Below are 15315 nucleotides of genomic sequence, written 5' to 3' on the forward strand. Positions count from 1 at the left end.
ACAGGATTTTTAGCAAAAATATCTCAGACATTGCTCATAGCAATATTTTATGAGACACATCTCCCCAGGCAAGGGAAACAAAAGAAAAAATAAACAAATGGGACTACATCAAACTAAAAAGGTTTTGCACAGCAAAAAATCATCAACAAAATTAAAAGACAACATACAGAATGGAAGAATATATTCATCAATACATTTTATAAGGGATTAATATCCAAAATTTATAAAGAACTTACAACACCAAAAAAAACCAAACAACCCAATTTAAAAATGGACAAAGGACCTGAATAAAGATTTCTCCAAAGAGAACATAGACATGGCCAATAGATACATAAAAAGATGCTCAACATCACTAATCATCAGAGAAATGCAAATTAAAACCACACTGAGATACCATTTTATACCTGTCAGAATGACTATCATCAATAAATCAACCACCAACACTTGCTAGAGAGGATGTGGAGAAAGGGGAACGCTTTTGCACTGTTGTGGGAATGCAGACTGGGGCAGCCACTGCAGAAAGCAGTATGGAGATACCTCAAAAAATTGAAAATGAATCTGCCTTTTGACCCAGTGATCCCACTTCTGGGAATATATCCGAAGGAACTCAAAGCACTACTGTGAAAGTACATAAACACCCCTATGTTCATTGTAGCGTTATTTACAATTCCCAAGATATGGAAGCAGCCCAAGTGTCCATCAGTAAATGAGTGGATAAAACAACTAAGGGACATTTACACAATGGTATTCTACTCGGGCATAAAGAAGAAAATTTACCCTTTGCAACAGTATGGATGGGCTCGGAGAACAGTATGCTGAGTGAAATAAGCCAGTCAAAGAAAGACAAATACCATATGATTTCACTCATATATGAAGTCTAATGAACAAACTAAACTAACAAGGAAAATACAGACTCACAGATACAGAACTGGATGACAGCTAAATGGGGAGGTTAGGTGGAAAATGCATTGAGCAAAAAGAAAAAGGACTCATGGAGATGGACAACAGTGTGGCGGGTGGGGGAGGGGTATAAAGGGACTAAATGGTAATGGAAACAAATATAACAAAAATATACTTTTTTAAAAAAGATTTTTATTTCTTTATCTTTAGAGGGGAAGGGAAGGAGAGAGGGAGAGAAACATCAATGTATGGTTGCCTTTCATGCATCCCCTGCTGGGAACTGGCCTGCAGGGAACCAGCCTGCAACCCAGGCATGTGCCCTGACTGGGAATCGAACCACGATTGTCTGGTTCGCAGGCCCACGCACAATCCACTGAGCTACACCAGCCAGGGCCAAAAATATACTTTTTAAAGAATTTATTTTGGGACTTCTGCCAAGATGGATGTGTAGGTGGAACAACCTTACCTCTGTGCACAACCAAATCTAAGAACAACTATTTTTAACAGCAATAAATGCAACCAAGCCACACAGAAAATCAACAATACGAAGTCCAAAGACAACTAAATGCTCAGCTAAACCGGTAGGAGGAGCGAAGCCAGCAGCGGAGCAGGTTAGCAAGAAAAAATCCCCGAACGGGTGGTGCGCTGTGCTGATCGCGGGCTGGCTACGGGAGCACACAGGCGCGGCGGGCTGTCTGCGGTGGGTCGAGCATCTGCGTGCGGATAAACCAGTGAGAAGGGAAGCTTGCGCGGGGCAGCAGGCTCGCACAATTCCGATCAGATAAACAGGTCCGGGGCCAGTGGTGGGACTGGACGGACTGGGCTAGCAGAGAGGACCGCCATTGCTCCCTCTCTGACCACGCCCACACACACAGCGTCACAAACCAGCGACCTGGGTCTCCCCGTCTTGGTAAACAACTAAGGCTTCGCTCTGCTCACTTAACAGCACGAATAGACCAAAAATGGCTCTAGGACAACTCAGAGCCCCAGAACCGATAGACCTAAGTGAGGAAGAAATAGCCAGTCTTTCAGATGCACAGTTCAAAACACTGGTTATCAGGATCCTTACAGAACTGGTTGATTTTAGTCACAAATTAGAGAAACATATGGAAGCTAAACTAATTGAAATGAATGGTGATACAAAGGATACCAATAGTAATGGAAAGAAAATTGGGACTCAAATCAAGGGAGTGGACCAGAAGGAAGAAAAAAATGATCAAACAGAAAGGAATGAAGAAATAAGAATTCAGAAAAATGAGGAGAAGCTTAGGAACCTCCAGGACATCTTTAAACGTTCCAACATCCGAATTATAGGGGTACCAGAAGGGGGAAAGGAACAGACACCAGTGGAAAACTTATTTGAACAAATAATAAAGGAGAATTTCCCCAAGATGGCAAAGGAAATAGACTTCCAAGAAATCCAGGAAGCTCAGAGAGTCCCAAAGAAGTTGGACTCAAGAAGGAACACACCAAGGCACATCATAATTACATTAGCCAAGATTAAAATGAAGGAGAGAATCCTAGAAGCAGCAAGAGCTAAGGGGACAGTCACCTACAAAGGAGTTCCCATCAGACTGTCAGCTGATTTCTCAAAAGAGACCTTCCAGGCAAGAAGGGGCTGGAAAGAGGTATTCCAAGTCATGAAAACCAAAGATCTACAACCAAGATTGCTCTACCCAGCAAAACTTTCATTTAGAATGGAAGGGCAGATAAAGTGCTTCTCAGATAAGATCAAATTCAAGGAGTTCATCATCACCAAGCCCTTATTATATGAAATGTTACAGGGACTTACCTAAGAAAAAGAAGATAAAAAAGATGAACAGTGAAAGGACAGCAAACTCACAGTTATTAAGAACCACACCTAAAACAAAAGCAAACTAAGAGGACAGCTAGATCAGGAGCAGAACCATAGAAATGAAGATCTCATGGAGGGTTAGCAACAGGGGAGTGGGAGGAGGGGAAGGGGGGGAGAAGGTACAGAAAATAAGTAGCATAGACAGTAGATAGAAAATAGATAGGGGGGAGGGTAAGAATAGTAGGGGAAATACAGAATCTAAAGAATTTGAGACACATGTTCATGAACTAAAGGGGGAAATGGTGGGGGAGGGGTATGCAGGGTGGAGGGGAATGGAGGGGGGAATAGAGCAAATGTAATGGCATAATCAATAAAAAAAGTTTAAAAAAATTTAAAAAAAAAGAAAACCTGGGTGAAATGAACAAATTTCTAGAAACATAAAATCTTCCAAAACTAAATCAAGAAGCAGAAAGCCAAGCTTCTGGCCAAGATGGAGGCATAGGTGGAAACATTGTGCCTCCTCACACAACCAAGTTTAAAGATAACAAAGTTTAGTAACAAAACTGCAACCAAAACAGACAGAATATTGAACTGTATGGAAATCTGACAACAACAAACCATTCATCCAGACTAGTAAGAGGGGTGGAGTCAGCAGCTGGCTGAGCTGGGTCACACAGGAAAAAGTGGCCTTACCGACCCAGACACGCAGGCTGCAGTTGGCAAATCCCAGGCATGGGGTGGCAACAGGCAGACCCAGTGAGGGCACAAGGCGGCTGGCTGACCACGGTCACACATTTGCGCACAGATAAACCAGGCAAAAATACAAGTAGTGAGACAAACCACGCAAACTAGGGCCCCAGCACCGGGAATTGAAGCCTAAAAGCACCAATTAGAAAAGTTTTCAATGGTAGAGGTGCCGGGAGAGGCTCCCAGGCTCACAGAGAGTTCCTTGGAGAGACCCACAGGGTCCTGGAGGGTGCACAAGCCCACACACCCAAGAACCAGCACCAGAAGGGCCCAATTTGCTTGCGGGAAGCAGCAGAGGGGACCGAAATCCAAGACAGAGCATGGAACAAGCACCATAGCCCCTCTCTGACCCCATACCCACATATAGCATCACAACCCAGCAACTGGGTTGCCCCACTCTGGTGAACACCTAAGGCTCCTCCTCTCATATGGAACAGGCACAAATAGATGAAAACATTATGGCTCAAGAAGAACAGCTCAAAGCCCCAGAGCCAGTACTTCTAAGTGACCAGGAGATTGCCTACCTATCAGATGCACAGTTCAAAATACTGGTGATCAGGATGCTCACAGAACTGATTGATTTTAGTCACAAATTAGAGGAACAAATGAAGGCTACACTAAGTGAAATTAAGAGAAATGCACAGGGAACCAATAGTGATGGAAAGGAAACTGGGACTCAAATCAAGGGAGTGGACCCAGAAGGAAGAAAAAAATGACCAAACAGAAAAGAATGAAGAAACAAGAATTCAAAACAATGAGGAGAGGCTTAGGAATTTCCAGGACATCTTTAACATTCCAACATCTGAATTATAGGGGTACCAGAAGAAGAGGAACAGCCACGAGTGGAAAACTTATTTGAACAAATAATAAAAGAGAACTTCCACAATCTGGCAAAGGAAATTTCCCCAGAAAATTCAGGAAGCTCAAAGAGTCCCAAAAAAATTGGACTCAAGAAGGAACACACCAAAGCACATCATAATTGCATTAGCCAAGATTAAAATGAAGGAGAGAATCCTAGAAGCAGCAAGAGCTAAGGGGACAGTCACCTACAAAGGAGTTCCCATCAGACTGTCAGCTGATTTCTCAAAAGAGACCTTACAGGCAAGAAGGGGCTGGAAAGAGGTATTCCAAGTCATGAAATCCAAAGACCTACAACCAAGATTGCTCTATCCAGCAAAGCTTTCATTTAGAATGGAAGGGCAGATCAAGCGCTTCTCAGATAAGGTCAAATCCAAGGAGTTCATCATCACTAAGCCCTTAATATATGAAATGTTAAAGGGACTTACCTAAGAAAAAGAAGGTAAAAAAGATGAACAGTGAAAGGACAGCAAACTCACGGTAATTAACAATCACACCTAAAACAAAAGCAAACTAAGAGGACAGCTAGATCAGGAGCAGAACCATAGAAATGGAGATCACATGGAGGGTTAGCAACAGGGGAGTGGGAGGAGGAGAAGAGGGGAGAAGGTACAGAGAATAAGTAGCATAGATGGTAGGTAGAAAATCGGGGGAAGGGCAAAAATAGTATGGGAAATATAGAATCTAAAGAACTTGTACCCTGGCTGGTGTAGCTCAGTGGATTGAGCTCGGGCCTGTGAATCAGACAATCGCGGTTCGATTCCCAGTCAGGGCACATACCGGGGTTGCAGGCCAGTTCCCTGCAGGGGATGCATGAAAGGCAACCATGCATTGATGTTTCCCTCTCTCCTTTCCTTCCCCTCTAAAGATAAATAAATAAAATATTTAAAAAAAAGAACTTGTGACACATGAACATAAACTAAAGGGGGGAATGTCGGGGGAGGGGTGTGCAGGGTGGAGGGGACTGAAGGGTGGAAATGGGACAACTGTAATGGCATAATCAATAAAATATAATGAAAAAAGAAAGAAAAACAAAACAAAAAGAAGCAGAAAGCCTGAGCAGACCAATAACAGCTAGTGAAATTGAAGCAGTAATTTAAAAACTCCCAGCACACAAAAGCCCTGGACTGGACAGTTTCACAGAAGAGTTTTACAAAACATTTAAGGAAGAGTTAACCCCAATCCTTCTCAAACTGTTCCAAAAGATCCAAGAAGAGAAAAGATTCCCTCTTTTTATGAGGCCAGCATCATCCTAATCCCCAAACCAGATAAACACGCAACAAATGAAGAAAAGTATAGGCCAATATTGTTGATGAACGTAGAGGCTAAAATCCTCAACAAAATATGGGCAAACTGCACCCAACAATACATTAGTAAGATCATACACTGTGATCAACTGGGATTCATCCCAGGGATGCAAGGATGGTACAATATTCACAAATCAATAAATGTAATACATCACATAAACAAAAGGAAAGACAAAAATTACATGATGATATCAACAGATGCAGAAAAAACATTTGATAAGGTACAGCACCCATTTATGATAAAAACACTTAGCAAAGTGGGAATAGAGGGAGCATTCCTCAATATAATAAAGGCCATATACAAGAAACCTACAGCCAACATCATACTCAATGGGCAAAAACTAAAAGCTTTCCCACTAAGAGAACAGGAACAAGAGATGGATGTCCACTTTCACCACTTCTATTCAACATAGTATTGGAAGTTCTAGCCACAGCAGTCAGAGAAGAAAAAGAAATAGAAGGCATCCAAAATGGAAAGGAAAAAGTAAAACTTCATTGTTTGCAAATGACATGATAGTGCACATGGAAAACCCTGTAGATGCCACCAAAAAACTTTGTTCTAATAAGTGAATTGGGCAAAACAGCAGGATACAAAGTCAGTATTCAGAAATCAAAGGCGTACATGTGGTGTACATTTTTGTACACCAACAGTGAAATATCAGAAACAGAAATTAAGGGGAAAATCCCATTTGCTATAGCAACAAGAAAAATAAAGTACCTAGGACTAAACCTTACCAAGGAGGTAAAGGACCTGTACTCAGAAAACACTGAAGACAATAATTAAGTAAGACACAAATAAGTGGAAGCATGTACCATGTTCATGGATTGGAAGAATTAACATAATCAGAATGTCCATATTGCCTGAAGCAGTTCATAGATTCAATGTAATCCCTACTAAAATACCAGTGACATATTTCACAGACATAGAACAAACATTTCAAAATTTTATATGGAACCATAAATGACCTCAAATAGTCTTGGCAATTCTGAGAAAGAAGAACAAAGTAGGAGGGATCAAAATACCTGATATCAAACTATACTACAAGGCCACTGTAATCAAAACAGTCTGGTACTGTCATAAGAACAGACACATAGATCAATGGAACAGAATAGAGAGCCCAGAAATAGGCCCATATTTCTATGGTCAATTAATATTTGACAAAGGTGGCAGAAGCATAAAATTGCATAAAAATAGCCTCTTCAACAGATGGTGGTGGGAGATCTGGATAGCTACATGAAAAAAAAAAATGAAACTCAACCTCTAACTTACCCCATACACAAAAAGAAACTCAAGATGGATAAAAGACTCACAAAATCGTTTTTAGATTTTATTTATTTATTTATTTGTTTGTTTGTTTGACAGAGGGGAAGGGAGGGAGAAAGAGAGGGAGAGAAACATCAATGTGTGGTTGCCTCTCACTCACCCCCTACTGGGGATTTGGCTGGCAACCAAGGCTTGTGCTCTGACTGGGGATCAAACCAGCAACCCTTTAGTTCACAAGCTGGTGCTCTATCCACTAAGCCACACCAGCCAGGGCATAAAAAATTTTTTTAATGATGGATAAAAGACTTATAAGTTGTGACACCATAAAAGTCCTAGAGGTGAACACAGGCAGGAAAATTTCAGATATTCCATGCAGCAATGTTTTCACCAGTAAATCCACCTAGAGCAAGGGATATAAAAGAAAGAATAAATAAATGGGATTACTTCAAATTTAAAAGCTTCTGCACAGCTAAAGAAAACATCAGCAAAATGAAAAGGGAACCAACTGTTTTGGAAAATATATTTGCCAATGATACCTCAGACAATGATTTGATCTACAAACTATATAAAGAAGTCACGTGACTCCACACCAGGAAGGCAAACAATCCAATTAAAAAATGGGCAAAGGAAGGCCCTGGCTGGTGTAGCTCAGTGGACTGGGCACGGGCCAGCAAACCAGGTGATCGTGGTTCTATTCCCACTCAGGGCACATGCCTGGGTTGCAGGCCAGTTCCCAGCAGGGGACGCACAAGAGGCAACCATACATTGATATTTCTCTTCCTCTCTCCTTTCCTTCCCCTCTAAAGATAAATAAATAAAATCCTTAAAAAAACATAATAAAAAAAATGGGCAAAGGACCTGAATAGACCCTTCTCCAAGCAGTACATACAGAGGGCCCATAGGCATTGAAAGGATGCTCAACATCACTAGCCATCAGAGAAATGAAAATTAAAACCACAATGAAATACCATTTCACTCTGGTCTGAAATCAGCAAACAACAAGTGCTGGTGAGGATGTGGAAAGGGGACCCTAGTGCACTACTTGTGGGAATGCAGACTTGTGCAGCCACTGTGGAAAACACTATGAGATTTCCTCAAATACCTAAAAATGGAACTGCCTTTTGACCTGGAAATTCCACTGCTGGAGCTATACCCTAAGAATCCTGAAACACCAATTCAAAAGAACCTATGCACCTCAATGTTCATAGCAGCGTTATTTATAATAGACAGGTGCTGAAAATAGCCTAAGTGCCTATCAGGAAATTAATGGATTAAAAAAAAACTGTGGTGTATTTACACAATGGAATACTATGCAGCAGAAAGGAAAAAGGAGCTCCTACGCTTTGCAACAGCTTGGATCAAACTGAAGAGTATTGTGCTAAGTGAAATAAGCCAGGCAGAAAAAGACAAATACCATATGATCTCACCTATATGTGGAATTTAATCAACAAAACAAGTGTGCAAAATAGAACCAGAGGAATGGAAATAAAGAACAAACTGACAGTGACCAATGGAAGTTGGGAAGGGGGTAAGGGAGGGAAGAAGGGGAAGGGTCAGGTCAAGGAACTTTTATAAAGGACCCATGGACAAAGACAACAATGGAGAGGATTGAATGTGGGAGGTGGGTTGTGGGTAGGGCAGGGGAGAGTAATGGGGGTGTGGAATAGGGATGCCTGTAACTGAATAACGATAAAAATAAATAAGTATAAAAAAATAAGAGTACTTGGAGAAAATAATTGCATGACTTACTAATGTTAATTATTTTTTTCTAGACATTTTTGTCTAAGTTCCAATAAATTCTGTACATCGATAAATTCTATACATCATTAAATTCTATAAATTGCTCCAACAGCAAAGCATGGGACACAAGTGGTATTACATAACAGTTAAGAGTGCTGGCCGCAAATGCTGATTCCACTACTGGCTGGTTGCGTGACCCTAGGTAAGTTACTTACTCCTGTGAGTCACAGCTTTTCCGTCTTTAATGTAGGATTCATAATACAAATTCCATAAGGTTATTGTGAGAATAAAATGAGATAGCACAGAGTCTGGCAAGTATTCGATACTGGCTAAATTTTAATAGCACTTCTGAAATGTCTATAAGGCAATTTTAACTTTTCAAAGCACTTTTCTACCTCCATTAATCTATTATAAAACTGGTTCCAGGAGGTTAAGGGACTCAATGGAGACCACACAACCAATTTGCAACAGTGGCTAATCTCCTTCCCTTTGGTGACTGGGGTTTAAACCATCCTGAAGGTGTGTATATAGACAAGTCATTAAATTAGCAGGAAGAGGCTGCTTGATTTGACAAAAATGTCTCAAATTAATCCTGGATTTTTTTCTCTACAATGATAGGTGCTCATTTCTCTGTTACTTTTGGCTTGAGGGTACATGAGAACTGAGTCTAATTTGGCCTGAAATAGAAACAGCAAAAAAGTTAGGATTTAAACCCATACCCTAAATGCCATAGTCCACGCTTGTAACCATGGTGCATACTGGTAAGTTCTGCATCTGGCCTGGTGATCAGTGTCTCAGCTGGCACTCTTCCTCCAGGTGCTGTCCAGCTACCAATCAACAACCTGGTAGGAGCACCCATTGTTACCATATGTTGGTACAACAAGACCCTTCCAGGTGATGGGTTCCAAAAAGTCCCTTCTCTCTTGGTCACCCTCCCTCTGCCCAGCCCTGCTCCCAGGGTCTGGTCTTCCCTCTTGCAGTACCTGCATAATCAAGGCCAGGGAGACCTTCGTCCCTGGCTCTGTCACAGTGATTTCACAGTCCTGTATGGGAGTGCGGTTGAGCCTTTTTGTTCCCTCGGAGCATCTGGAAGCTGAAAAAGCTGTACTAATTGTGGCGGAGCTTTATGTAATCAACTAGACCCTTATGAAGTGCTGAGTGCCAGGATTGGGCATACAACAGAGATAAGATAGACAAGATTCCTTCCCTCGTGAATAATGATAATAATAATGACAGCTAGCAGATATTGAGCACTTAACTATGTTCTAGGCTAAGCCTTTATAAGAACTGGTCTTTTAATCCTCACAAAAATCCCACTAGGTAGGTGCTACTAATAGTCTCATTTCAGAAGGAACCTGAGGCACGGAGAGGCTGTAAGCTGTCCAAGGGCACACAACTAACCAGTGGTAGAAGCAAGCCTTGGACTCAGGCAGTTTGCCTGCAGTCCCTGCCCCTTTAACTACTAACTACACCAAACCAACAATTCATCCTCGTGGGACGAATCCTGAAGAAGTAAGCAAATAAAATAGATATTTCCATTAGTGATAACTGCATTCAATGGAGAAAGTAAGATAAAATCAGGGTGATGGGGTAAAGGATAACTGGGGGTATGTGTGTTATTCTGCACAGGAATGCACACAAAGTTGCCTAAGACCCTCCTCCCCCGCAACACAGAACTTACAGAGGGCTGGGCCAGTGCACTTCTGGGTGTGCCCAGCACTCAGCCTGGTTCAAAGCTGGCATGAACTGTTAGAAATGGGAAGAAGGGAGGAGGGGAAGGGGCAAGAGAGGGAGGGAGGGATCCCTGACAGGTGCCTCCACACACACATCTGCCAGTGTTTGGCCAGCTGTGCTGACTTAGAATGAGCTCTACAAAGGGGTCAGGTAGACCGTGGGAGGAATCCTTCACCACTCACCAGCTGCCTAACCTCGAATAAAGTCACTCTCTGATTCTGCGTTTTCCTTCTTGGAAGAACGAACTGGGAGGGGAGGGCAGATGGCAGTGCACCACGTGCTGGCTCTGGACCAAGCCCTGTCACACATTGGGCGCCATGGCTACCCTCACATTACACATGAGCAAACTCAGAAGTGAGCCCCAAATCTCACTAGCTATCCAGAGTCCTGGTGGCTCGGGTGAATAAGTCACAGACCACCCTCTAGGGGCAGCTCAGGAATTTCAGGGGGTTCTTGGTCACAAGGGAGGTGGAGCAGGACAGTCGCACACAGACTTGTTCCACGTCCTGTACAACATTTAACTGTACTGCTAGGCATCCATGAAGCTAAAAAAATATCTTATTTACAATGACCGACCTGAGCCTAGAACCTACCCCATCCAGTGTCATGATAGGAGGAACTATTTACTATCACACTGAGTGACAAAGTCCTCCACTGTGCAAGAACACTTATTTCCTAATTTCTCCACCATAACTTGTCTTGGTGTGTTATCTTTGTTTAAATTAAGGTTATCACCTGATCTCTTATTATTATCCTGACTGTTTTTATTCAAGTGTCCTCCTATCTTCACTTTCATTTCCTGGTGTTAAAGAACTCACATCATCCAGATCTGGAAAACAAAAGCTAAATTTCATTCCGACTCAGGCCAGGGAGAAATGCAAGCAGAAGTGTTGCTTCTTGTTAAACAGAGGACAAGACTGGGTTATTACGGGGCTTGGGGGAAACATGGCGTTCAGGCACTGTCGTGTTGGGATAGTGTTCCAATAAGCTCACAGCCAAGTGGGAAGTGTGAGCAAAGAATTAACACCTGGCCTGAGCTGAGAAGATCCTGTTGCGTTGGAAACCACAGAGTTAAAAATATTAAAAATAAAAAGCCTCTTTCCCTGCCCCAGACAGGAGCCTCCGCTAAAGCATGAGTGTGCAACTGAGGGTATGGCCTCTGGGGCAACTCAACCCACTTCAGGCAACAGTGGACAATTCTACTTTCACACGTTTCGTGTCTGAACTCCTTCCTTGAATTCATATTAAACTGATACAAACATCGGCTTGCTTCACAATGTCTTCTACTTTGGTATATCCATATTTTGAAATACATACTATATAAAAGCAATTTCCTTTGATGTCTCCCTTACATCACAGTGAGGCGTCACACTGCGTTGTTCAGAAAGTGTGTGATTAACTCTTACATAGTGCGGTGTGCACTGTGCCAGTCACTGTTGCAAGGGCCTTCCACGTTATCATCTCATTTGATCCTCTCACCAACTCTATGAGGTGACTTCAGTTATTATCATCATCCTCATTTTACTTAGGAAAAAACCAGGGCACAGAGAGGTAAAGCAATTTGTCTGGGGTCACACAGGAAGTAGTGGATCAGGGGTTTGAGATCCTCACTCTTAGCCACTCTGCTGGCCTTCATCTCAGGTGAAGAAAATTACCCAGGGACCCCCAGTTCAAGTTATGAAGGGGACTTTCCAAGATGTTTCTTGAAAAAAGTAGCACTGGATGTGATGGGTCAGGGGAAACCACTGACCTAGCACGTAATATGTTGATGACGTCCTTTCCCCGTGCTCTTCACTCCGTGTTCTGCCACCACAGCCTTGACTCTGAGCCACAGCCGGGCTGGGAGTGAGTCAGTTGTGTGACCATGACCCCAATCCAAGAAGGGACACATGGCAGAGGGCAGGAGGGGGGCAGGAGGAGTGGGCCAAGTGAGGCCCTCATGTCCCTGCTGGCCACGTTCCCAAGGACTGTTTGTGCCCAGACCTTGCCTGTTTCCTCCTCCTCCCTGGGGGGCAGGGAGTCTCCTCTGTGGAAAACACCCAGCTGGGCGAGCCCCAGGGAGAGGGAGAGGGAGAAGGCTCAGGGGGCTGGGGCTCACGAGACTCTTTCCACTCTCGTGACTGGTGTTTGCTGGACTGGGTTCTGGGAAAGGGCCAGATTGCATCAGACTGGGCCTGAGGGGCTGGAGCCAGGCTGCAGGCTGAGGAAGAGACGTGGCCTTATAAGTCAGATCCAGTAAGTTGGGAGGTGCCAGGAAACCAGACACAAACAAAAATTTAGAAGGCAAGAGAGGAGAAAGAGAGGAAGAGTAAGCCAGACACGATGGCTACCTTTCCCAGAGCAGCCAGCTGGTCCCGGCAGCCCCCAGGCCCACAGGACGAAGACCCCAACCTGGATGAGTATGACCTCTACAGCCTGGATCATTCTTACCTGCGTAAGGCCTGGCCCTGACACCTTCCTGGTCCTCCCACTTCTGACCCCCATCCCCACCTGGAGACTAGTACCCCCTCTTTGGGTTTCTCCCCACCCCTCACCCTTGCCAACCTGTCCTCTTGACCCCTCATCCACTGAGCACTCTCCTATTCAGCCCTGGGGCCTCACACATGCCTAGAATATTTGAGCAACAACAGACCATCTGGGGGGCCCTCCTTCCTCGGACGGGGAAATAGAGACTATGACTGCCCCAGAACTATGTGCTGAGAGCCCCCAGCCTCCCTACTCCAACCTGAGCTCTTGCCAGCTCCGCTCCCACTCCCACCCCTGCCTCCCCTTTGAGGCTTCTCATCATGCCTCCAGACACCTCACTGGGGTCATTGCCTCGGTTCCCAGGAGTGGGAGGCCGGAAAGGTCGCACCAAGAGAGAAGCTGCTGCCAACACCAACCGCCCCAGCCCTGGTGGGCACGAGAGGAAGCTGGTGACCAAGCTCCAGAATACGGAGCGGAAAAGGCGAGGGGCACAGCTCTGAGACGGAGCTGGAGGTAAGGAGTCAGGGGCCCAGAGGGCCGGCAGAGGTCTCTCTGCCTCGAAAGGACAGGACTGGATGCATGTGGTTGGGTGGGGAGGGGGCTCTAGAGAACTGGTGTCTCAAAATGGAATGAAATGAGACAGAACGTTTTACTCTGAGTTTCCTAGTGACCAGAGCCGACAGGGAAATAGAGACCCTTTCCTAGTAGAGGGGGAAACTGAGGCCCAGAGAGGTTAGGATCTTTCTCTGGAGTCACAGAACAAGTGAGTAGGAAAGGCAGGATTACCCAGGCCTCCAGCCTTTTCACCAACTGCTTTCCTTCCCCCAGATGGGGCCGGAGCATGCACACCTCACAGCAATGGTGGCAGGACCACGGAGGAGTCAGCACCTGGAGCCGGATCCAGGCCTACCTGCCTCCCACCCCATCCCACGGACTTACCCCACCGGACTGAGGCTCTGAGGGGCCGCCAAGGAAGCACCCCCCAGCTCCAGAAAAAGGGCAAAATAGGGAGCAGAGGCAGGAAATGGAGAGGCAAAGTCATGAAGGTACCCCAAAAAGAAAGTTGCTGAAGAAACCGAGGCTCCCTGGGGTGGCAGTGACAATAAAGTGCAGCAGCAGCTGTGTGTGTTTTTGTCTTCTCTGTAGTTTCGTTTGTGCATCGTTCTGCATGTGTCTGCATGTGCTGGAGCAAATAAGCATCTTTTGTTAGTGTTTGTGTTTGGTTCTGTATCTGGGAGGGGGTGTTTCGGACTTTGTAGGGGCCTGTGAAGGTGAGTGTCTGTTTTGGTTTGGTTTGTGTACACATGTCTTTTGGTGCATATGTTGTTTGTGGTCTCTTCTGGGGCACAAGGGCACTCCTCTGCTCCTTTCTAATGCTGCTCATGAAACCAGCCCCCTCCCCAGCTCCTCTTCATCCTAGGAATAACAATTTTGTTGGTTATTTTGTATTCAGATAAAACCACTTAAAATATATTTTTTCTTTATTTATTTACAGGGAGGGGGAGGGAGGAAGAAAGAGAGGGAGAGAAACATTGATGTGCAAAAGAAACATCAGTCAGTGGCCTCTTGCACACCCCCAGCCAGGGACTAGGCCTGCAACCCAGGCCTGTGCCCTGATGGGGAATCCTACTGGCAACTTTTTGCTTTGCAGTACAATGCCCAACCAACTGAGCCATGCCAGCTAGGGCAAAACCACCTTTTTTTAGAAAATGTTATTTATTGGTGCTATCTGCAAAATGGAGCAAACTGAGACTTAAAACATTAAGGGACTTACCCCAAGTTCCTCAGGACTTGAATTCAAGGATTCTTACGGTATGGGACCTTTGCTCAGGGAGCTGCCAGGACAGGGTTCTGGGAGGTTAGCTGGGGGAGGACAGTTCTTACCTTGTATTATCAGTCTCCGAGCCAGGGTTTTAGAAGAACATGGAGCAAAGAACAAGAGTGATTGGAGCTAAGAGGCTATATTGACTGGACTAAAACTTTGGGATAGAGAGTTGTCTCTGTCACAGAACAGCTCCAAGGGCAAGTGCTCCTCCACTGAAATGGCAGCTCCACTGTATCAAGGATTCCAGCTCCTTTAGCTCATGGTCCTGCCACCCTCAAAATATGGTTTCCACTTTGAGGCCCAAGCTAGCTGCTCTGGTGCCAGTGCATGGAAAGAGAGCAGGGATGGGACCAGGGGAGGCCACACCAATTCATTTTTAAGGCTAAAACCTAAAAGTAGAATGCATCTGCTCAGAATTTAGTTACATGGCCACACCCAACTAACTATAAGAAAGGTTTGGGAAATCTAATATTTAGCTACTTAGCCATGTGTTAGCCAAACTCTTGGCAAAGGCAGGGTTAAAAGAAGCAGGAGAGTTGGTGAATACTGGATAAAATTAGCAAGAAACATGTTCCACAGACAAACTCAGCATATGGTGGGGGAGAAAACCCCCAGGTCTAGCCCTGCATGGAGTCTTTTCCTCTTCTCCTGACACTCCCATGTGAGCTGTAGGCTACAG

The 15315-nt window shown here is 44.5% G+C and overlaps 1 protein-coding gene across 1 annotated transcript; it reads left to right on the forward strand.

Moving 5' to 3' along the window:
• Positions 1–12449: 12449 nt before the first annotated feature.
• NUPR1 (nuclear protein 1, transcriptional regulator) lies at positions 12450–13931 on the forward strand. Its single transcript, XM_037134066.2, has 3 exons — positions 12450–12779; positions 13175–13324; positions 13640–13931. The coding sequence occupies exons 1-2, from the start codon at positions 12668–12670 to the stop codon at positions 13309–13311; spliced, it is 249 nt and encodes an 82-aa protein (XP_036989961.2). The 5' UTR covers positions 12450–12667; the 3' UTR covers positions 13312–13324; positions 13640–13931.
• Positions 13932–15315: the final 1384 nt, after the last annotated feature.

This window comes from Artibeus jamaicensis, unplaced genomic scaffold, assembly GCF_021234435.1.
Source record: "Artibeus jamaicensis isolate MK-2021 breed Jamaican fruit bat unplaced genomic scaffold, CSHL_Jam_final contig_700, whole genome shotgun sequence".
Taxonomy (NCBI): domain Eukaryota; kingdom Metazoa; phylum Chordata; class Mammalia; order Chiroptera; family Phyllostomidae; genus Artibeus; species Artibeus jamaicensis.

Excerpts from the sequence above, each read along its gene's own strand:
- NUPR1 (XM_037134066.2), top strand. The coding sequence starts at position 12,668 with ATGGCTACCTTTCCCAGAGCAGCCAGCTGGTCCCGGCAGCCCCCAGGC. Across the intron at positions 12,780-13,174 it reads CCTGGATCATTCTTACCTGC|GAGTGGGAGGCCGGAAAGGT; the intron begins GTAAGGCCTGGC and ends CTCGGTTCCCAG.